General features: G+C 41.3%; 1 protein-coding gene across 13 annotated transcripts in view; it reads right to left on the bottom strand.

Moving 5' to 3' along the window:
* rapgef2b (Rap guanine nucleotide exchange factor 2b) overlaps positions 1-25,168 on the bottom strand; it is a 94,688-nt gene that overhangs the window by 46,477 nt on the left and 23,043 nt on the right. For 12 of the 13 annotated variants that reach the window (XM_062393296.1, XM_062393292.1, XM_062393288.1 and 9 more), the window contains exons 2-5: positions 22,147-22,217; positions 19,874-19,930; positions 12,130-12,213; positions 634-709 (exon numbers count right to left, since the gene is read on the bottom strand). In XM_062393296.1, coding sequence (XP_062249280.1) covers positions 634-709; positions 12,130-12,213; positions 19,874-19,930; positions 22,147-22,217 — 288 coding nt within the window. Of the gene's footprint in view, positions 1-633; positions 710-5,090; positions 5,319-12,129; positions 12,214-19,873; positions 19,931-22,146; positions 22,218-25,168 lie in introns of those variants that run through there. The other variant, XM_062393297.1, reaches the window with a different exon arrangement.

A 25,168-nucleotide genomic window follows, 5' to 3' on the forward strand; every position in this document is an offset into this window, starting at 1 on the left:
GATTAACAGCTGTTCGAAAATTTGCACAAGGTCAATTTTGTTTGGAATATAGCCAACCACTGCTTCCTTTGGTGCAAAATAAATTAGCAGAGCTGCATTTATTGTGATTCTCGGCCCTCTGGGTTTGTGCTTCACAGATGACTCCATTGTGTTGCTACCTCTTGCCTCTGTGCCCCACAGGGCCGTTGACGATAGTTACTCAAAAGCTTCTTCTGTGAGTCAGCGTTTGCTTTTCCATCAGAAGTGGGCCAGAGCTTCTTCCCAGGCGTGCACTCACATAACCCCCCACACGTTGGAAGGATTCCAGCAAAGACACGGTCAAAATACGGCCCGTGCTTTAACGTGGCAATAAAATATCGATAGGTGGTGCTTACACAGATTATTCTAAAACATCACGGGGCAAACCGTCAAAGGCATTACACTAAATAACTCTGTTGTGTGCAGCCTGCACTTGCTGACCCACATGTTCATTTTGTAATTCCATAATGTGAGAAAATCATTAGACCAATGGTTTTCTCACATTATGGAATTACAAAATGAAGGATTGTTATTTTAAGGTATAGTAACAGCAGACAGAAGAATAAGTCTTGGTGCTGTTGACACTTTTAAAAGAGTCTGAACAATGGGACTCACCACAATCATCTCTGAGGGTTCCAGGACGATGCACTCACATCCGCGGCGTAGGCTGCCCGCTGATCTCTTCCCAAAACTAGAAGAAAGAAATGTAAATCATTAAAAGAAAAACCCAAATAATTAATAAGTCAACCTAAAGTGGAGAGAAAGTTATATTTGCTGGAAGATTCAATAACTGAAAGCACCTTCGCAAATTCGTTTTGAGCCACGTCAATGTATGCATGAGACTATAAGAACCACTGTGCCTAACATTGTGAATATGAAGTATGGAACTGTGCTTTATAAATGTGTAGCATTGACTGTACAGCTCCTTCTTTCGGCCGTCATCCCTCCCACCTCGAGGGAAAGCCTCTGGAAAAGTTCCCTCTCATGACGTCACAGTTTGTAAAGTACGCCTCGCTCCCGATGAGGGGGCAACCGGGGGAATATTAAAAACAGCACAGACCAAAAGTGCCTTTAAGAAAAAGGCAGCGGCCATGGAAACTCTGAGCATGAGGAGATCCAAAACTTGTGGGTTTGGTAGAGAAGGGCGTCTTTGTCCAGCGCCCGACCTCAATGCAGACACATAAGGGCGTCCTTGTTTGTTATTTTTAGTGTCTTTTAATAAAGAACGTGACCCCCGTCCTGTTGGTTTGCTGATTGCTTCATTAGATAAACTCCATTGACCAAGAAAGAACAGAATACCTTCAAGTTAGTGTTCTTTCCCTCCTTGTAATTTTTTGGACTGAAGAGCCATGATTATAGACTAGAGATACATTTTTTACTGAAGTCAAGGTGGCCCCTAAGTCTAAAACAATAAATTATTACAGAACCTTTAGTGCTGAAATAATTGTTAATATTAATTGTTTCAATTGGAGAAATATGTATATTAAAATGTTTTGGTTGATATTGTTTCAGTCTATCTTTGACAAATTTGAAAGCAAATTAAACCTTATTTTTGACTGACCGTTAATACATAATGAGCAATTTCACGACTTTTAACAGACTAAGTTGATAACATTGTCCTCAGTTTAAAAACTGCATCTCTACATATATAACAAATTCTTCAAATTGATAAAACTGCAGTAGTTTTGAGTTTTCCTGAGTGCTCCCAGATGAAGTGAGCAATGAGGAGCGGTGTGTGGCTACCTGGGCCGTGGAGGTGGAGGTTTTCATCAATCATGCCGACAGGTGCAGGCCTCGGGCACAGCGTGGTCTAAATGCTTTGGAGCCCGGGGCTTGTGGCTACATGCAGCGGGTATACAGCTCGATCAAGCTGTGAAATAAACACCAGGCGGCTGCAAAGAGCGGGTGCTTCTCTACCTGCCACTTTGGCAATGGACAAATAATGATTTTTTTTGTGGTACCTTTCATTTTCCACGAGTCCATTTAGCTGGCTTTGCTTTTCTCTTTCTGCCTCCTTTTCACTGACGAGCCTTTGTGGGGTTCTGTGTTTTCTTTTTCTCGTTTGTCAGCCGTTCTGTTGTTTCTGTGCCAGAGCAGCGATTTTTTTACTCTTTTTGTTTTTAATTTGATAAACTTTCTGATGCTGTTGGAACAAATAACTCTGTATGATTCATAGTTACTGTTGAGGATAACCTGAAATCAAAGACAACGTGAATGACTGGCCAGGCCACAGCGAGTGGAGGAAAAGAGAAACGCAGTCGGCGGGTTAATGCTGATGGCTGCAGTTTGCTTTGCCTGAGCTTCAGTTTAATGCCTTTCAACTCCGCTCGCATCCCCGACATACACAAGCCTCCGATTCCACCACAGGGCCAAACAAGTGCTACAAAACACAGGGCTTACGCTGTACTTTCACTCATGTTCCAGCAAGAAGACAATTGCTGTAATTCTCCTGCAACTTATTTCCAGCGAAAGATGATTTGTCAGCTGGGCAGCGGCTTCAGAAGGACGACCGAATGCATTTGATCTGGGTTTACAGGCATCTGGAGTCGGAAGCAGCTCCTTATCCTGTCGAGCCTCCCTTGGCTCAAAAAGGGAGCACAGCCATTCCACCCTTTATGCGTCGGGAAACACGTTGGGCCACCAAACGCAAACACCCGGGTGACACGTTCAGTCATGTTCCTCCATTACATTCCTGACATTAATAATCTAATCCTCCATTTTGCAGGAGGCAAATGCCACTGGCAATGTGAGATATTAAAGAGGGGATTATGAAAGTGAAGCATGAGAGGTTTTTTTTCCCCAACACAAAAAACTTCTTGTTTGGTGATTATAGCCTCCACTGCTCTATAACTAGTTATGAGCAAATATTAACACCAAACCTGCTGTGTGGCTGAATGTATGCTAGAAAACAAACATAATTCTCCCAACAAACACTTGGTGGGACCGGGTGTGGGAATCTCTGCGGGAATCACCACCGTCACACGGCAAACACTGCAAAGTTTGACCCGTGCAAATATTTAATTTAATTTTATTAGCAGATGATGCCAAAGTGTGTGCTGAAGAATCCAGTTACACAAGCAGAGGGGAGTTGTTTGTGTTCCAACTGCAGAGTGTGTGCATGTGTTTGCTGACAGAACTTACAAAACCAGATGAGATGATGGGAAATGATAAGGAAGTTTGCTTGAGCAGGTACACAAGTCTTTTTTAACACAGCACAACAACGGGCCTTTCAGAAACCAAATGCAGCCATTAACTCTGTTTATATCTGAGTACTTCACATACTAGTGTTGAACAAATGGTTATCTCCACTTTGATTGAAAGGGGAATTTGCCTCACGTGTTTTTTTCTGCTTTAGTAACTTATAATCACATTGATCTTACAAACAATTAACTATAGCATAAAAAATCAAAAATCCAAATCTAGGCATTGAAACTTAGATTTTTCTTAAAGTGCCAATACATCCAACTTGACAGATGATAATATTCAAATGCTTTAAAAAAAAAAAAAAAAATGTTCAGAGGAATAGCACAACCTAAGTGCTGGAAAAATCACAGAATCTAAAACTCTTCATGTAAAAGTGCAATTCTGACCTCTGCGTTTCTGGCTTACTGTTGCACCTGTTGCCCAAAGATGACGTGTAGTCGATGCAATTGGTTATCCGGATTAAAAATATTTTATCTTGGTAAGAGTGTATTTTTAGAGAATGACAGTGTTCCCATTAAAACTCAACAAAATTTGTATTTCTAGAGTTAGCAGATTAACAGCTGCAGGCTATTACATGGGAGAGATCCTTTACAGCTTCTGTGCGATTGCTCCATTAAACTGTTCCCAAATTAGCTTATTCTGACATCAGACACTTATGAGTATTATGTGTGAGCCGGTTGCAGACAGGCAGCCTGTATCTCATTTAACTAAATAAACCCTTCAGCTCTTTCTCTCTCTCTCAGTTGACTGACTGACAGCTCTCCTGCCTCAGCGGCCTCGCATTCTTCCCCCGTTACACAACAGGCCCGGGTGTCTGGAATGTCACTCCACATGCATCACCGGCCTTTCGCTCCACGAGCCCGACAGCCCAGTGCCAGAGCCTCAGATCCATTCTGCAGACTGACTGAACCAGAGCAAAATCCCTAATCTGCAACCCCCGGTCTGAGCCGGAGGACGAAGGTGAACGGCAAGGAAGAGGAGGGAGGGGTGGGGGGGGTCTCCTCACTCTGTTAAGCTGTTTAGCTGAGTAACTGGTGAGATCAAAACAGATTTTTTAACCCACCAGACCCTTGAGAAGGATGAAGATTAAACTCCCCGGTTATGCAAGACTTTGGACCCAGCACAGAGGACGGGAGGTCAGGAATGGGAGGAGGAGGGGGAAGGGGGGGGAGATTCTCTGGAGTGATTGCTCTGTTAATTAAAAGAGCATCCAGTTTCAAAGGGTTTACCAACATCCCCACAGAGCGGCAGCTGACCATTGAGCCACCTCTTGCCCTCCAAAACATAAACAAGATTCCTGGGAGTAACAGCGAGGCCACACTACACGGGCAGGATTCCTCAAACCTGTGCCATGCCACTTCGGAAATAGAAGTTGACACAAGGCCAAGAAAGTGCCACTGGCTCGTGACTGTTAATTCTCAAAATAAAGCCACACTGACGCTATACTGGCAAAGAGAAAAGGCCACCAAAGAGGAGAGTTGAGAGTTGAGAGCGACTTGGCCCACCAGCTCAAAACTTTTCAAAGATGTTTTCAATCAATCATCGCCCATCAATCATTCATGTCCAACACGTCCCCCCCCCCCCCCAGCAGGAGCTCCATCGGTGTTTTGGTTTCAAAGTTGCTCAAAAGTTGCACCTGACGCCCCCTCAGACACGAAGAGCACACACCCCTTCCCCTGGCAGCCGACTCAAATTCTAAAATAACATCAAAGTCATTCTCCACATTCCATATTGAAGGATTTACTGGAATCAGCTCCCGTTTTGAAGACCAGTCAAATTTTTTACTTATGACCCACCAAAAAGTTTTTCGGTAGAGCTTCGTGAGTCACACACAGGATTTAAATACTTCCGTCGTCCCGGACACTCACCCCACTGCCCGTCCACGCTGTTCCCGGAGTGACACGGCCACCTGATAAGATAAACCTGGATCCTCTTTCGTCTTTCTATCCCCCTGCTGTTAGTCCACAGTAAGTCCCACAAGCACGTTCCGAGTCCCGAGACTTTGGTGTGACTGCGGCATATCGTCCTGTGCACGCCCCAGTGCTGCTGCCTCCGATTTGTGTGTGAGAATGAGAGTGTGTGACTCTGAAAGGGTGTGTGAATCAGCCTGTGTCCGATGGCTCTGCCCCCTTTCTCTCTCTCGTCCCGCCCTCTCTCACTGTGTAATGTGGTGTATTGACTCCATCCAGCATTCCAGCGTACGACTCACTTCCTGCTACTGAGTTATGAGTGTGTACGTGTGGGTGTGCGTGCGTGTGTTATGGAAGGGAGGGTATGTGGGGACAGCCTCAGTCCTACCCTTTCAGAAGTTATTCATGAAGGCTGACAACTACGTACACAATGTAACACTGACTCATTTTTAAATATTTAAACTTGAACTTAAAATGTCTACTACTATCAGAACTATTTGATGTATTTTACATAAGGAATGTTCTTTTAATATGCATGTACTGTTTACTTCAGCTTTGCAGTTTCATCGAGTGCACAGTAATAATAATGAGTAGTGAGATATCCCCTTAACAAACTTGGAACCATACATATCAATTAGCTCTGATCCCAGTCTGAATGTGGCCGCTAACAAAAGAGCTAAAGATGGTATGATTAGGCAGAAAGGCTTATATTAGACTTAAAACTGCTTTAGTGGTCAAAAATAAACATAAATGAGGGATAAAGTCGAACAAACAAATTTTGTCAATCCTTAACACAAACATGCCATCGCCTGCTTTTTCACGTGTCCAACTTGTTCTCCTTAAAGGATTTAATGGTGCAGTTTGATAAAGTTTGGGGAAGTTGACAAAGAAAGGAAATGAAGGTCAGAATAGAAGCAACAGTGGAATAGAAGTTAACTTTCTATTCCACCTTGGTCAAGCTATAAAAATAAAAAGCTGGATCCATCAATTCCCAAAACAAACAGCTCTAATACATACCTGAAGTCATTAAACCTGGGGTGGGGAACATTTTTCCTATCAAGGGGCCTTTAACTTTTATATTAAAGTATTGATGCCCAGCTTTAGCAGCCATATGCCGTGTAACAACAGTTCGTAAAAAAATATTATGTAACTTTTGTTGGACATGGTAAGAGTTGTCCAGAGGGAGCGTCTCATGCTCTGAATGGATTATTTCTCTGGAATAACAGTTACGGGAATTGTGTTAAACTTTTAATCTAAGTATGAAAAGCATGAAACTGTAAGGTTTGTCCTTTATCCATGCGAGTAGTTTAATCACACTTTAAGATCATTCCTGTCCTGGGAATCGAACACTGAGAAACACACGAGTAAGATCTGCATTCACTCAATTGGAGAATAACTTTATCAGTGAATTGTGATCTACAGTCACAGATGAGTCTGTCTGGGCTGCTGCTGCGGTCAAGAAATGTTGCAAGCTACTTAACCACTGTTCAGATAATGTAAGTAAGTAAAGCGGACAAATCCTGGTTACTGTTATGAGCTGATTCAGGAGACATGTGATTGTGGTTTGTCTATGTTAAGACTGATGATCAGGAAATGGGGTTGATGACCTGACAAAAGATTTCCACTTGTCATTAAAAGGCAAACGGCAGCATGCAGAAAGGGAAGTGAAAACAGTACCAGGGTTAAAATGCATATCAGAGGTTTCACACAGTGCGATATTAATACAAATATTACAAAATATTTATTGAATACCGAAGTTGGAAGCTAACTAATGATTGAGGTGCTCTTTCTGTTGCTGTTTATTTAAATCACTATTAAACCCTTTCATTTAAGTTAGAGTCTTTGGGTATTTTAAGACTTTTGTCTATTGTTTGGAAGAAATTGCATATTTGCAGAAAAACCAAGAGTTGCAGCATCAACACTTCTTATTTAGATTCAGTTTATTTTAGAAATGTCACCATGTTTGCAACTTCTATGCAACTCCACCACAGCTTCTGTGCCAAAATATATATTTAAAACCAGAAATATCACACTTTTATTTATATAAACTTGAAGAAAATGCCAAGATTAGACTTGAGAAGAACAGTCTGGCTCAGTCAAAAGAAGAAAATAGAACAGGTGCAGCAGCAACTTGTTTCCATCCCATTATCATGGATAACGACCAACACCACAAAAAGACTGCTGATCAATATTTGATAGATGTGGTCATCATTATACAGTATATACACAGCCTATATTGTGTATATATATATATACTATGCATTTTCAGTTGAATTGAATGTGTTATTTCATTACTGATCTATTATTTGACTAACTTACTCTTTTTAAATGTATTCTAAGCTGCATCTTTCACATGAAAGGTGTCCTAAATGAATCATCATGACCGACTAACTACTTCTATCCTGTGAACCTGAAACCCCGCCCCCCTCTTACATTGCGCTCAAAACAGCAGCATTTTACCACATTAACCAGGGGATGACGTCACGTGCATTTTTCCTGCTCACTCGAACACTTGCCTTGTTGCTCTTTAAAGTGACCGAGCTTCCTTCCACCAATGACCGATGATATTTTGTATTTTTTTTAACTTTTTATCAACTTCCGTTGTTGGCAGAAAAATCAAGTTGACCCTTGAAGTCCAAGTATATAACTCCACCATCACATAATCTGACAAGAATCGTCCTCTTGTAGCCTGATGAACTAAAGGCCCAATTTACCACTTTACTTTTATTGCATGCTTGCTTCTTCACTTGAAGACAGTCGTTCATCTTCCCTCTGGATCACATCTCACTACAGGGACCAGCGAGGCGAGAGGAGCAGAGAGTGCAAGAGAGTAGCACTGAGAGAACGATGGAGTCGTATCAGGTTATTAACCTCGCTGCCAGTGTGGATGCGGGCTGCCAGTGTGGATGCGGACAGCCATCTCTGGACGGGGGCTGAAACCCAACTCCACTGAATCTTTAAAAGCTTCAGGAAGTCCCGCTGGACTCGGTTCAGTTCCTCGTGTCACAAACAATTTCCCCTCTAAGGTTTTTTGAACTCATCTTTCCTCCTCTTAAGAGACTTGGTGGAGTAAAAAGACCAATGTGTTGGAAATAAATATAAATAATACACTTGATACCTAGATTAATACAACAGCTTTCGCTTTTATATGGAAATTACTAATCAAATAAAGAACACCTCAATATTTACACATGCATTTCCTGTGATGACACCGATGTACGTGTGAGATGTGACAGTTGTGTCCTCCGTGACTTATGATGACGTCCAGTTAGGTTGGAACTCTTGTGGTACGCTGTTATAAAGAATCTCTCAGATGCGGAGTAAATTCAGTCATACCACAGGTGACACAAGTTTCATGCTTGATTTGGAAATTTACACAGAGCTAAGTCCTTGAAACCCTGACACTGCAGTGTTTCACTTTGAATGAGTCATTTAAAAAATGACAGAGGAAATGGGTCCTCCTGCACCTCAAAAAATAGATTTTCATTCTTTTGTCACAAACAAATTTTAGCAGCCAGCCACTATCTAGAATCTGCAACTCCTCATAGTGTAAATGAAAAGAAGCTCAACAGAAGTGGGTCACACGAAGGGAGATAACACAAGAACAGATTAACCAAAACATAACTTATCCTTACTTTTGTCGCTATCGTGGTAAATGTGTCACTCTGACATATTGTAGTATTAAGGTCATATAATGGAGTATAATGGGCTTCTGATGACTGTACTCCGAAGTCCTTTATGCTTTAATGAGCCCGGTTTGAGTTAAGCAAACATCGTGGTCATGGCTCAAAGGTCATGGCCCTTTGTAACTTCAAAAACATCGTACTACTTCCACTTTGGCTCCTGACAGATAACAGTTAATATTCATAAATCCGCAAGAGGCCGTTGTCAGAGAAATGAAAAATGACGCAATTTTCGGCACGTCAAAAGAAATGACAGATACTGTTGGCGAGGACTTTTTGTCAAACTGTACAAATGGAGGCTGTTAATGTGCAGACAGCACTTGTATGATACAAGGTCCCCGTCTTATTACTGTCAGCTTGGGTCATAGAATGTTTATAGAGATAGACGACATGACAGCTCCCAGAAAAGTGATGCCAGAGTGTCTGTATTGCTCCCTGGTGGCTAACTGCAGTACAGATTATAAACCCTGCCCCCCCCCTCCCCCATGTTAGTGAATGGGACATGGACCACACTAAGATGTCAAAGAACAGGACAAATATCATGTTCTCAAAGATGTTTTCAGTCAATTGAGTTGGTTTTTTGACCAATCCAAGACCAAGAGAAAACTAACTGAGCGTGACCCAAACCCAACAGAGTAGGAACCCGACTTGAGCCCAATGCAGCTGCACTGGGTTTGTGTATCCATGTCCCTGAAACACATTGTACTTGCTTGTTTTCCCCGAACATCACTAAGACTTTAGATTTGTGTGTGTTCAATTGATATTGCTCAATATCAGATTGTGCATCAAATGTAATTTAGTGCATTTGACAGCAGCACAACAGTCTTGTGCAATGCAGTTGGCATCACCCTAAAACACAGTGAGTTAATTACCAACACCTATATGGTCTCATGCAGCTAGGAGGATCCCTACTCAGGCTTCTTCTGAGTATATGCTTAGTAAACATTTCTCAAAGCCCTCTCCTCTCCGAGCACCTGAAGCCGGGCATTAACTTTAATCTGCCAATATCTGCAAATCCCCCGGCAGCATCCCACACACACTCTCACCTTGGCAAATCAGAAAAGGTTATATTAAAGAGGGGGACCAGCCTTTTGGCACATTTCCGATCAGGCCTTGCATTTTAAATGCCTCCCACGTTCCCGTGAATCCGGAGAATGACCACCGCCGACCCCCACCGGGCTGCTGGCACCAGGCTGTACCGCAAAGTGACGGCCTCCAGCTCTTAGTGGCCGTAGGTGTGTTATGCAAGCCTTAATGGATGAAAAGATCATTGTTTTCACGACGCCCACAGCAACGGTTCATGTAACAGATCCGCTTGTGAAATCACAGCTTTTTAACATTTGGGACTTGGCTGCAGGAGGTGGTGATCGCTGCTGCGAGACGGAGAGGGGAACATGAAGCTTTAGTCCTCTGCATCTGTCGCAGATACTTATCATCCTATACCTCTCCTCAAGTGCTCAAATTTGTGTTTCCCTGTGCACACAACCTTATCGGTACAAGTGGATGAATTATATGTAAATCATGAAATATTGAGTGTGACTTCAAACACTTTCAACAAAGCTGGGGGCTGTGTGAAAACAGAATAAGATCATTATATTTCCCCGTCAGTGTTGCACGCTCTCTTTTTCAATCAAAGTAGCTGGTGACTCACACACACTTCTAGGCATAACGAATCATGTTAATATTTAATTGTACTTGTAGGATATTGTTGTGCTAAATTATATTTTTTTACTACGAGCAGAAATAATAATTTAATCTTTGCTTTTTAGAGAGCTGTAAAAACTTAATGTAAGATATATGATATAGTAATATGCAATTAAAACGTCTCCCCTCGAGGGACATTTAACAATATTGCAACTGTGTTTAATATAATGAAATTTATATGTCTTAATACACCAGCCTCAACTAGTGGGTACCCACAGGGGGTCACAAAGGTACATTATATTGGGTTGTATACCACTAATGCAATGTTTATGTAAATGCTTATGCTTATAACATTATTGAATACGTGAGTTCATGTTTATTAATGTAGTTTTAAAATGTTCATGAAGAAAAATTATCTACAAACTGGTTTTAATTCACTTTATCTTCTGGACTGTTTCTGTGGGATGTGCACATTTCCTTAGCTGTTGTGAAACTGGATAGTTTCTACAGTCTGGAACTGAGGGGTTGTTTAGTTTCATAGTTAAATCTGCTGATCAGGAGAGAGGCTTGTGGAGGCCTGTGTGTAACCGTGTACTGTTGAGACCATGTTGGCTGGTGGGGAGCATTTTGTGGCTGGTTATGGCAACAAAAACGTTTATGTAAGTTTGTCCCTGAATGCTTGGTTTGTCTACAGCTGCAGGTATTTGTGGCTTTATGTCTGGGTTTTGTTCACTCGTGACATTGCTACCTCCTCCCTGGACATTTTGTTTTCACCCCTGTGTGTTTGTTAGTTTGTCAGCAAGATTGTGCAAAAACTTGGAGAAGGAACACATTAAACTTTGGTGTAGATGTGTATAAACGGGGCAGCTCCAGAAGGTTGGTTTTCCTTTATCATTGAGAGATGGGGCGTTTTTTGACATATTCATGAATTTGGACTGTTGAGTCTTGGCTATGTTATTCACTCTACTGGTACCATATCAGTTTACAAGTGTGTGTGTGTGTATGCGGGATATAGGACAGATTAGAGAATTAAGTTATCACACCACCTCTGGTTTCTTGCAGAAAACCAAATGTAAGGCACCGTCCCAGAATCTATTCCTCAGCTCAGAGAGGCGACCACACTGTGGATGGTATATGAGAAGCTTTGGGATTTGTTGGACTGTACCAGCAGGCTGAGCAAATTGAAAGCATGTGCATCAAGTTGCTGACAAATATTTGACAAATGTTCAAGTCATAACGTTCAGATCTTGTGCAGCAGTTGGAAAGACATGAAACAACAGTTGGCAGCAGGGGTCACTTTCTCCTCAGCTATTTTCTTCAGTGGCATCATAAATAAAATAGATTTTTGAGCTAGAAAAGAGCTATATCAGCTTAGTACTCTTCTTCATGAGAAGTCCAACAAACATCTGCTTGACTCTTATACTTTTTTTTAATCCTTTGTAACCAGTTTTACTAGAAATTATGTTTTCTGTTTAAGTCTTTTGGAATTGAGATGATAGGATGGGGAACTTTTTAGGACAGAATAAATTAAGGTTGGCTCTTTCTTTAAGTCCATGTTCTTCTTTTCCCTTTGTGACTTTTTTGAATTGTCTTTGAAGGGAGAGATGTCAGTACTAAGTTCAAGCCATCAAACAGCACCCTGACCCCAAGCAGCTTGACAGTAATCCTACCTGCTTCTGGGCAGGAACATGGACTCCTTAATGAAGACGGAGCCAGACAACAGGATGTACCAGCAGCTTCCAATGTCGTCAGGACTGAAAGAAAAAACAGGGCAGACATTTAGAATAAACAGGAAATAAAAGAAATACAAATTGACAAGATATAGACACCAAAACCCTGCAAATTAGACTTTTACACAAAAGATTGAAGTAAGAAATAAATGTATTGCAATGGAAGGTGAGATCATTCAAGTAACGAATTAGATAAGTGGTTAGAGTGAATATCTTTTGTGTGCAGTAGAAAACTAAACACCTTTAGGTTTTAGGTTGTTGGTCGACTTACACAAGTTTCACTGTTTTCTGACATTTCACAGAACAAAGGGATAAATCTGTTGATCTGGGAAATCCTCCCCCAGATTAATCAATCATAAATTAATCCATGTGCCTGGCAGCCCCACACTGTTAAATGTATTATTTCTGCTCTATTTTCATTGGCTGCATCTACCTGTTTATGTAACGCTGCGGTTTAAATGCATTGGCAATATAAGGGCGCTCATCGTGCCAAGGACTGGGATTAAAAAGGGAGAAAGTGACAGAAAGAGAACAGGAGAGAGACAGAGTGTTAGGGAGAGGGAGAGAGAGACCTACGAATGAACTAAGGCGTAATCTCTCATCCACCCACACCCATGGCCCTGCTCAAACACACCAGACGAGGAAATTGGGCATCTCAGACAAACTAAACTCTGACTGACCCCTGGATGATGCAGTTGCCTGTCATGTCTGTACAACATGACGGGTAAACAAACACCTACGAGTGGAGACACATTAACGCTCGTCAAGGCATCGTTTCTGCAGGTTTAATTTAAATCGTCAGCACTGTTTCAGGTTTTAGGATTTACGCGACTTAACGAGTGATTTCACAGACACGGTGAAGGAAAGTCAGAGGTCATCCAGAGGGTAAATCTGTTAAGATAAACTAAAAGCATACATTTCAGTATTTGAATAGGGGCTGTCAGTGTTAATAGGGCATGTTGATAACATAGCTGTTAAATTCAGTAATTCCATTTCCACGCTCATCTGGTTTACCCTTGGGCCTTCATGGATAGCAGCGGGATAATCTCACAAGGCTGAGATACTCTGAATCTCACTGAACACTCGGTACACGCAGGATTATCAGAGATGTTAACCTACTGTGAAGGCACTGTAAACAAATGCCACGGCGACGGATAAAAAGGTTAATGCGGCCTTACATTTGGATGCAAACCGTCGAAAGGCTCAAAGGACACAACGGAACATATGCACACATTGTGCGGGTCAGTTCAAATACCAACTGTTGTTGTACCAACTTGGTTTGTGGTACTCTTATTTTGAGTCTCTGTCGAACCCGGATTTCGATAAATAACATTTTCTTTTTAAATTAACTTCCCTGTGTGTGTTTTTCTGGGTAGTATTTAAAAAAAATTGTGGATCATTGTGATAAGAAATAAAATAAAAATGTGTTGGTGCCGATGGTCATTCAAAGGCTTCAACGAAAAGGCCCCCTGACAGTAAAATGGAAGTAGTAACTCAAAGAAGGAAGTTTCCTCATGACACGCAACACTGATACCATCTTTCTACAGAGCTGGGAAATTTGACAGGAAGAGTGAAGTTTCTGCTGCGTTGGTGGGAAAATAGTTATGACAGTAAAGAAAAACTGCTTTCATTTTCATAACAATATGATTATTTAAGTAAATTATTATGATATAATTTCTGTGATAATAACGCTGCAGCCAGTAGCTAGTTAGCTTAGCTGAGCAGAACAAGTGGAAAGAAACAGTTAATGTGCCTCAAATCTAAACTCGAAAGGGCACCAGGTATATAAATAAAATCCTGACTGATTTATGGGGGACAATATTAACACGGAGACAGGGAGTAAAATAAAATACAAATACGACCAAATAAATAAAGTTTTCATATCATATCATATGGCTGATATGTCTCTGAAAGGCTCTACCCCAGACGATTCAATTCAATGCGTCTGTGTGTGTTTTCCAGTCTGAGCTTGAATACGTGACCTCAGAGAAGACAGGCGTCTGCACACCGAGCTGAACTCAGGTGAAGCTGCTCTGGTGTAAATAAAGCAGCAGCTTGTGTGATAATTGCAGAATCACCTGGTCTGAGTGAGTCTTCTTAATTGAAAGCAGAGGGAGAAGGAAAAATCAATGAGCAGCCAGACATCAGCAGGGCGGGATTGCTTTCTGCTTACAGAAAGGTAAAGTATGGCTGCACTTACTCTACATCCATCCTCCACAGACACGTATATCCACACCCAGCACCACTGGGCTGACAGACTTTTTTTTTTTAATCATTGAGAACAAAGTCTCGCCGCCGCCTTCCTCCTCGCACAGCTAATGAGGCTGGAAACAGCACGCCCTACTGACACACAGCAAAAATATCTCCCTTGTTCCGTCCAACACCATCGCGCTTTCCCTCTCTTTCCCTCCGCTGGTCCCCATCCTCCTCCCTCCAGACTCGCTCCATCCTTTCATGGCTCTTCTTTGCATTCGGAGACGACCGACGACGACGAATGGAACGCTGAATTATTAATTGCACGCAAGCAGATGCGGCGAGCAAAGGAAGAGTCTGAGGAGGAGGAAGAATAGAAGATACAACACCAAAAAAAAAAGTAGGAGATAGGAGACTCTTACGCGCCGCGACAGCTTGACTGAACTGGGTCACGCGTACTGGAAGCGATTGTCAAACACTAAACATCATCCACCAAGACCCCCACTGGGAAGCCTTTAACAGTGGGGTTTCAGGTTATGTGAGAGCCATGGAGATGGCGGAGGGGAGGAAGACGACCAGGGAAAAGTGATTATTGCATCAAGACTTTCACGGGATGAGTCTTATAAAATGAACAGTTTGATTTTAAAAAGGGAAATGGAAACGAAAAACAGATGTTGCAGAAAATGATGCATCACAATTATCAAGGGAAACAACCCAGAAAACCGGACACCAGGTACTATTACACTAAAGTAGGTCTAATTAGGTTATTTAACTTTCGTTTGTTCATTATCCTCAAGGTGAGTCATAAGTACAATGAGTTACTGTCCATTGTTGTCTCTAAATGAGGTTTTTTGTTATATTACTATGGATTCATCTGACAACTAATGTTTTCCTGAGTATTTGAATAAGCATTTGGTCTCTAAAATAATTTAGGATACGGAAAAAGTTGTCAAAAGGTGAGTTTTTAGAGTCTAAAATCCATAAGATCCGTGTATTCTGTATAATGTGTCAGATCTTTGCTCAAGAAAAATGTCTGACATGATAATTTGGTTGTTAAATGTGATTTGTCAATTTCCCAAATGATTCATTCCAGCTTGATCTTAAAATTGCTGTATATATTACATGTATGCATTCAAAATAATAATTGTAGTTTTTAACATGGTCAGTAAAAAAAATTATAAGATATGGCTGATTGTGCAGATACAGCAGCAAAGTTTGTGATGCCCTTTACACTCAGTAAAATAAGCCAATGTCAACAAAACACAGGGGCGAAGATGTTCTGGACTAAACTAAATTTCATAACAAAAGAAATGTTTCTCCTGAGAATCACATTCAGAGGCAAGAGTATAAACAATAACTAAAAATAGTAGCATTTTAATCTGTTATTGTGGTGAAGCTTTCACAATGAAACTGGGTTTCAAAGTGGGTGACTTTATGAAATAAAGTATTCATAACACATTTTAAAGGTTTGAAGAATAAAACTATGGGATGGGACTTGGTGTCAACTTCAATTCTGATTAGGATTTACACGATTTAAAAACCCCAAATCTCGAGGGTTGTTCTGAAACTGCTTTCTAAGAAGTATATATATATTTAACTATACTTTCTGACATTGACTGAGCCACACTGTACCGTCTGTAATGGAGTTTGTGATAATTTGTTTCCAGTTATTTCATCCAATCAATTCCCTGGTCTACCCTGAAGTGACCCCTCGTCTGAAGGCCAGCAGATTCATGGTGAGTACAGGAGCTGCACTGGGCTGGGGGTGGGGGGGTGGGGGGCTCAACGTTTCCAACAGCTGCACTGGAGCGTCGTAACTGCCTATGAACCTCGACCAGGGGTTAAAATATCAAACCGGTTCTAAGGTGTTTCTCTTTTCTTCTGGAGACAGTTTGATGGAATGTGTTTGCTGATTTTTTGACCGAAACAGCTCAGTGCCAACGTACAAATTGGGATTCTTCCTGTTTTAATAATTTAATTTCAATCAGCTCATATAGCTCTCTGACTGTGGCAGTAAAAAATTGGATTTCATTGTGACAGTCACACAGGAAAGCAGAATCAGACATGAGCAGGTACGTTTTATTACATGATGACAACATGTTCACCAAGAACAAAATAAAGGAAAAGGGCAAATGTATTCAGACTCAGTTGTTGTTTTCATTATAACAAGTAATGAAGTGACATTATGCAACTGGTCGATGGAGCTGCTTGCATTAATTGGTTTTTCATGAAGTGCTATGTAGGTGGCATTCAAAGCACTTCCACTCCAGCTGATAACAACTGACATAACCTCCAATGTGTGGCCTGACTTTCACATTCATTATACGTAATAATACAGAGGAGGGAAAACATGGACTGCATTACATGAGGCGATGTGCAGAACAACCTCTGCAAAGGAGGCTTTTGCATTTCATCTATTTGTTTGTCTATCAGCTGGTTAACAAAATGCATCTCCATTAAACCATGTGGAAGGATGGGAAATGCACTCAAGAGTGTTTTGGTGAAGATCTGGACAAAGCTTCTGCTCCAGGAATAATTATTAAATGTCTTCAACTTGCAAGACTTAACCGATTTCATTGAGATTTATCAAATATGGCTTGGTAAGTGGACCGATACCTGAATTATCAGCTTCCTAGCTTCAAAGTCTTTTCAAATGATTCATCGTTTAAAAAAAAATTATCCTTTCAGCTTTGATTAAATGGTTCGTTGGTTATTCAATGGTTCAAGCACAGACAGCCAAGAAATCAACTGCACCACTCCAACAAAATATTATAACATTAGCATTTGTGAATATGGTTGTATAAGCACAGACGTTCCGGTTTAGCTCAGGTCAAAGCCAAGTCCTGCACTGAAAGGGCCGACATGGGAGGGGGTCAAAGGTCGAGCAAACACTTTACCGGCCACTATAAAATGTGCCAGGTCAGCCTCCATCTCAGGACGGCTTTAGCACTATAATCTCTGGGTGGTAAATCCTGAGAGGGCTCAGGCTCTGGGATGTTGTCATGAGATATTAAGTGGAACTGTGTGTTTGTATCTGTGCATGTTGTGTTTGCACTCAGGCCATCTAGAGCCCCAAGCAGGAGAAACGAGTACTTTTTAAAGTATTATCCTCCAGGACATTCAACTGTCAGCGATATGGCAGAGTGAGGCGCTGAGTGTGTGCAACATTAACTCTGATACTTAAATGAATCTCAGTGGTTTTAACCAGCAGTGTGCAGAACAGTAAATACACAGACATATATAAAGGATTTATTTCTATGATAAATGTTCTCCTGGATATTATCTTGCTTAAATCATATAAGCACATGATATAAGGCAGGATTTATATGAAGCAAGGGAAGTAATATAACACAGCTCAGCGATGAATCATTGTTTTCTCCAGTCGACGTAGAATCTGCTTTGCTTATTCAAGAATTTCAACTCAAATAAAATCTGGAGCTGAAATAGTGAGATTCACTGACTGAGAAAAGGCAATTTTTAAGCGGCCAATGCTATAGTATCCAAATAACTTGTGGTTTGTAAACGGTGTAAATGGTAACTGATGACATTTTCCTCTTAACAAATGTCATTATAGATTTTACTAAAAGTATATTTAATTTGAAGGTGCCCTTTGACTTGAGGAAATTAACTCTCTTTACGAGCATCTCAATGTACAACCCATACAATTTTTACAACTTAATTGAGATGGGATCACATTAAATTCCCCCATTGACTTTTAAAGACCCCATTCCCCGGCAGATTAGTGCCGTCGTCTCAAACGAATGAGGAAACGAAGACAGGCAGTTAGAAGCTTGTATATTCAGAGGAGACTGATTAGGATCGCGCAAAGGAGGCAACTCAATCTGATCGACTGCTGTTTAACACCCAGCTCTTATCAGGGGGAGCCGCCACTGGCTTTTATAGGTTAATACATGCAACCACGCAGACACTTGTGCAGACGCACACAAATTCAATGCGAACAAACAGTTGTACCAAGAAGAAAGAAATGGCAAAGTGTACAGACTAGTGCAAATTAAATGAACCAATAAACCAAAAGGAAAACGACCTGCTGTGTTTCTGTGCTTTTGCCGAAGGTCAAATTAAGAAAATTGCAGGTTGTCATGTCCTTCTCTTTGACTGCTTCCACAGGAAGCCATTGAAATCACTGCATGCATGTAACACCAAAGATTATCTACAATTGTTTTCATCAAAGATTTCTGCACCGAGTCGGAAATATTTTCTGTCAGAAAACACAAAACATGTGCATTTGTGAGAGTCAGTATCTGTCCGTCAAGACATTTTCAAATTGACTGAGGACAGAAGCCTTTTCTAAAGTCTCCATTTTAGAGGCGTTGGGACTCCAGAATATCATGGACTCAAGATGTAAATCAAGCAGAAGTGATGCATCCTAAAATGTATTAGTATATGTATTACGTATTAGTGCGAGTATATTACTTTCCGTTGTTCCTGTTGTAACATGTCACCGGTCGAACATAGTGATTAAGTCGCAGCTTATAAATTCTGCCCGTCACTCGTGCATAGCTGCACTGAGACGACCATTGATTTACTCTTCATGATCACAAAGTTATCTGACAAGACAAATATTACAACAGTGTGATGACAACACAACTGGTAATTGGTTCTGCTGCCGTAAGAAGCTATTTTTGACATGTATAATGATTATAGAGTAGGTTAGCGTCAATGTAAAGTTGGCCTGATACTGTGTGTGTGTGTGATGGGCCTGAGGGAATCTTGCAGGAACTTGAGTCCATTATGCGACCACTGCTTAATCTGCATTCCTATTGTTTAATCAGCTCCCACACCGACAAGTGGGCTTCTAATGAGGTGTTGACTCTTCCTCATCAACCCTTCACACTACACACACACACACACAGGACACACACATGCTGGGAATCAGGATGCAGGGGGGGACAGCGAGGTGCCCTCTCCAGCTCCTTGAGACGCTGATAGAGTTAATTAACTGTCTTAATTCTCACCATGGGTGTTTGGAAGACATCAACATGTGACACCAGTCAAACAAACTGTGTGTGTTTTTCTGCTTAATGCAGTTGTGGCAGCCTTTCAGCGAGGATCCAAAGACACTTGCAAGCTCTCTTGAAACAGCTTTCCAATCATATTAACCCTCCACAACACATAGCTCAAAGGGAGGAAACGTTAAAACAACACAAGTAATTGGTTTTCTACCCGTTGGGTGAAATGTTTTAGGGGCTATAAGCTACTTTTCTAAGTTCGGTAAACAGTGACGTAAAGAACCAAGCTGAAATTAGACTTGGAATCACTTCATGGTCCTCAGTGGTTTGGAAACAGTGAAACACACTCACCTTCATTAAGACGTATGTTACATTGGTCGTTCCACAGTGTGTTTTGATCAAACTGAATTTAGATATTCTTACATTGGCTGCTCACAGTTTGTCTTTGCTTTCATATGCTGCTAGAGAAGCAAGAATTGCCACACACACACACACACACACACAGAGACAGTGGTACTTACTAGTATAGCACCTCGTTGGCCTCGTGTCTCTCATAACGAACCGTCTCACACATTATCCTGCAGGGACAGAGCAGAAAGGGAAGGTGATGGTCAGAAAACAACAGTAATAGAAACTTTAATTAAATAAAAGGTTGATTAACAGACAAAGAAAAGAATAGAATCAAAATGTAGCTTTTATTATCTTTTACCTTCAGGCAAATAGTATACAACTGACGATTTTCTAAATTTCAGTGACTCATATTGAGCTTGTTGCTGATAAACAAAACATGGAAGTAGAGTGCAGCTTTAAAAGGTTGAGTGGAAAGTAGTAGGTTGTACTACAGATGGAGAGAACAATGGTGACACCATATAAAGAACAAGAGCATAGCAGTGAGCTCATTGTGACTCATTCTATTATGTTGTGGGTCTACTGCTGAGTGGGGAGGTTGCTTTTTTCTGCCGCTTCTACAATGGATTCTGCTGTTGATTGTGTGTCTTTACTAAAAAGGAAAAACCTCCATTTTTTAGGTTTACTGATTAAGCTCTAGATAAAATTACGACAATTATATCACCAAGCATCTTTTGTATGTCGTCTATCTTTTTATGTGCATTTAACATTCAAATAACAAAGAATCAATTGACCCATTACACACTGATTGATTTGAATTGAGATGTTTAGAACAAGTGCTAAACATCTCAATTTAATTAGCCTCACACTGCCGGTTGCGCTTGCGTCACCTGGAACGCGTCCAGGCCAATTAAAGTCAGGCGGCTCCAGTGTGGCAGCTGATAGTTTAGTGCCGTGTTTAAGGGCAGCAGAGACCGTTAGTTACGTGTTGGGATCTCGACAATTAACCGACGAGTCACGAGACTCCTCATGCCAATGTAAAGGGATTAGACATTTCATCAAGCGGACACTGTGCATTACTTTCCCTTTATAATTTATGCACAGATGTACTTTGCGCTCCCACAGCTCCTGTTAGTGAAATGCTTTTCTTAGTTTGAAATATCTTTTCATGTGCCGTTATTTTTAAACTATATGTATTAGACACACTGTCTGATATTTGGAATCAAACCCCCTTTCCTCCACATGAAGACTGGGAAAAAAAATAAATCACCCATATCGGGCTTTCCCAGAGGAGACAAGAAAGCCTCAACATTACAGGCAGGCTACTACAATAAACAGAAGCTGGTCAAAACAAAAAGAGGCTTTAAGAGTAGCTTGAGGCGGCTGTCGTTGTGTAGCCCCCTCTGCACAAGTACAGAAAAACAATCCTGCCACTAAAAAACAAGTCGCCGTGAACAATAACCACAGAAGAGAAACAACACATTCCTTCAGAAGAATGAAGTATAACACAATCCCATGGTTGGTGTGATGTCTGGTTGGCTGGGAGTTTCGTTTCCCCCTCTTTTTTTTTTTTTTTCAAAGATAGGAAAACCCACAACCGCTCAGATGAAGTTGGCAGCAGTGGTGGTGGTGGTGGTGGTGGGTTGGTCTGTGGGACCACGGGGACATTCCGCAGGATCCAAACAGCGAGGGGGGGGGGGGTACTTCAGGGTGGGAGGCCTCTGAGGGGTCATGCAGAGGAATGTTCCAGCTCGCGGGTCATGTACTGCTACATTGTTCCCTCGCCAGTATAATCCACATGTATGCACACAAGGCATGCTGGGAACAGACTTCTGACATGCACTGTTTGGATAGCTCACGCCAGACGGGAAAGTCGGGAAAGCCAACGTGGTAACAGGAGAGATGAAGGTAGAAATCATAAGAGGGGCTGGACTGGATGTTACCGCCATTTCAGGTTTGAAGGTTTATATAGGTTTTACTAAAATAAACTTGTATTGACTTGTCATTTATGTTTTTAAACTGCATGTCCCCTTTCTTTCTTCGTAAAACAGCTTAAATATACCAAACCATTTTAGGGAAATTAGGGCTGCAAAGTTAAAGCAAAAAATGTCTTTTGATTTTGCTCTCAATACTTTTTTTAATGTATAAAATGTCAGGGAAAAACTAAAGAATACAAAAAAAATGACTGCTGACATGATATCTCCTGAGAGTTTTGACACAATAACTAAAATCCGCCGCATCTCCTTTTTAGAGAGTAAAACCACTCCAACCTTTAAGTTGTTATAGCGACAGACAAATGCCACTGGTGTTTGGCTCCGTGTTAATTTTCGCACCCGACTATAACTGAGGAGCTGTCACTATGTTTTAATTTGCATTTTAAATGTGTATGATTGGGGCTATCGAGCTTTGAGTTAATTAAATGCCGGGAACGTGTGCAGACACTCACCTCAGCTGGTGCTCTCGCAGGTTGGACAGGGCCTCCATCCCGTGGAGGTACGAGTAGACGATCTCCAGGTCCTGAAGAGGAAGAGCAAACGTGTGATCAGACAGGAGCAGAGGTGAAGAAGTAAACACTCAAACATCACTGGGGCTTATATTAGAGTGGATATGATAATTTGATTTGGTAAATTAATCAATTGCAGAAGACTATCCGGCCACCATTTGCTTTCTTATTTCTACAAAAACAATCAGATTAACTGTACCAACAATATAAAGGGCACAGATCGGTTAATAATCCTTATCAAGGTAAGAAGAGATTGTTCTTATTCAGGCAAAAAGGAAAGTTTATAATTTAGTATAATAATCATATTTGTTTGATACAGATCCCCCCAAATAACCCAAATATTGAAACTTGTTCCTTCAGCAGGCGACGCACTTGCTTCTCCCACCAAAGAAAACGTTTAAAAAGGACACTGGTTTGTTTTGACTGAACTTTGGAATAAAAAGACAAAGTACATTGCAGAGTGGAGAAAAATAAAGGAACTATGCCGCACAACTATAAACTCCCCATTCAATTACTTCATCAAGTGACTCAGTGAGCCACTCTCAGATTGTTTGGCCTGACTCCAAGTCAGAGGTGAAACAAAGTGGCCCTCTCCGAGAGCTGGCAGCCCGCACAGCTACAGCACTGTCTGTTGGTACACACTGGGCCGCTGACAGATAGTGTGTGTGTCTGTGTGTGTGCGTGTGTTGCGGTTCTGGTTGCAGCTACTGGGATCTCTTTGTCGGTGGTTAACTGGAGGTAGACGTGGCGACAGCGGACCGGAGGCACAACAGACTCTCTGTGGTACACTCGCTCTTCACAGAATGGCCACCTTGTCTTTGGGTTGTGTTTCTGAGAGCAACAATCGTTCGCTTAGGGAAAGTTTTGTGTGATTTGTTGACCAAAATGATTTGTTGTGATTTGGTTTGTGCTGGATTGATTTCACAAGATGTGCGGATGAGCTGTGGTTACATTGTCAGTGTTTTTAAAGGTTCGTCAATAATTTGTTCAAAAGGGTTTGAGGAATGGGAAACACGCAGAAAACAATAACAGAACCATCTTGTTTTTGTTGTGTGACTCATGACCTTGGATAAACAAAACCAAATAAGCAATAATAAGAGTAGCAGAAACACGTGAAGTCCAAAAATATGCAGCACATTACTACAGGCTATGAATTCATATCAAAACTATGTTGTGAAACTACACACCCAAGTGTCGGCCCCTTGAAGAAGCCTAAACCTGTATAATTACTATTGGTTTATTTGGGTTGGGCCTTTAATACATAGACTTAGGAAGGAAACTGTATTGTCCTGGGGGGGGGGGGGGGGCAAGATACTTACTAACCACATCCTCATGTTTACAGTGTAGCTGGTCAGTGAAACCCTGAACATGAGCATAACAGAGGCTATGTTCTAACATCTACTGCTGCCTACTGGAGAACCAAGAAACTGCAGCCTTGACTCGTTCAGCAGCAGTTTAAAATGTCCACGTGATTCATGGAGGACTGAGAACTGGGGCACCTATTATAAGTCCTTCCTAAATGTGATGATGAAGTCCACCAGTTAGTTTCAGTTTCAAGCACAAGGTATGTACAGAACATGTGTTCAGTTAACTTTGTGTAGAAGTAATTTCAGTTTGTGCAGGGGCCGACCTGATTTACACATTTTTACAGGAGGTAAACGCTGACATACACTAGATCCTTTACATTTAAGCCGTCACTCACAATGTCGTCCTCCTTGCTTTAACTTTTAACAATGAGAATCCTTTCAAATATATTCACAAATGAATCCATGAGTGCATCTTTTCTTGCACAGTGGAATTTGGCTCATCTATGTCCTCATAGGTTGTGATTCGATACTGTGTTTTTATCGGTTTTATTCATTAATTAAATAAATTCGACCTTATACTTGTATTTTACACAGAAATTACCAAATGGATAACACCAAATGTGTTTTTCTCTTACCTCTCACACGCTGACACCTGCTCTGAGGTGGTGAGGTGGCCTAGTTGTGAAAAACACACAAACCACCTATGTAACGGCAACGTCCCACTTATGTAACTGTGTGCTCACAACAGGTCAATGACCGAGACCCTTCATCTTTCACCACCTTTTTCCTCTTTCATTCTTCACTCATTGCTGCTCAGCACAAACATGAGGCAACAAAAAAACATTTTGTTAACACAAAACCTTTCATCTAACCCCAGATATAACTCTCATAAATGTAGTTTGGGATCAAGTCACAGAATTCAATCAGACACTCGAAGAGAACAGGAGGAATGTCACTGTGGGAACCTGTGTCAGTCAAAGAGAGATCAATTTGTTGACTGTACAAGAGGAAGAACTTCCTTTAACCTCTGTATCAGTAAGTATTAAGTAAACGTGACACAAAGGCAACACTAGGTGGCAGTGTTGCAGGTTTCTTTTTCTTCTCCCCCATGCCACAGTGACATCAGGGTGAATACAACAGCGCCTCTCAAATGCAGCCTCACAGGGAGAAATATGCAAAACCATCAATTGTGGCTTGAGTCTCAAATATTTCAGATTGACTCTATGGAAAGAATGTAAAGGACCCCATCCTTTCCACTCGGTGGGCCCTGCATTTGCCGGTCTAATTTCCCCCCCTTATTTTCTTCCTTTCTTACTTGTCTTCTTTTAGACGGCGCCAAACACAATCACCACAAAGTGCATGGAGAGAGGACATATTAAAAGATTTAGGACATAGAGATGAGAGCATTGAATCCAAAGCAACCTCATGCATTTTTCTTTTGCATCGTTTCAAACGATTAACATATAATAAAAACACCCTAGTTAGATTTATTCTAACAGATGATTCTTTACGCTTCTTTTCCTCTCAGTGCTGAGATCCAAAGCTGAGGGCGTTTGATGTCTGCTTTCAACGCCACTTAGGTGTTTCATGTTCGCTCTCATCTTCATGTTTATTCCAGTCTTTTGGAAGAAAAAGGGAAAAACTCAGAGCAGAAACAG

Source organism: Platichthys flesus, chromosome 8 (genome assembly GCF_949316205.1).
Source record: "Platichthys flesus chromosome 8, fPlaFle2.1, whole genome shotgun sequence".
Lineage (NCBI taxonomy): Eukaryota > Metazoa > Chordata > Actinopteri > Pleuronectiformes > Pleuronectidae > Platichthys > Platichthys flesus.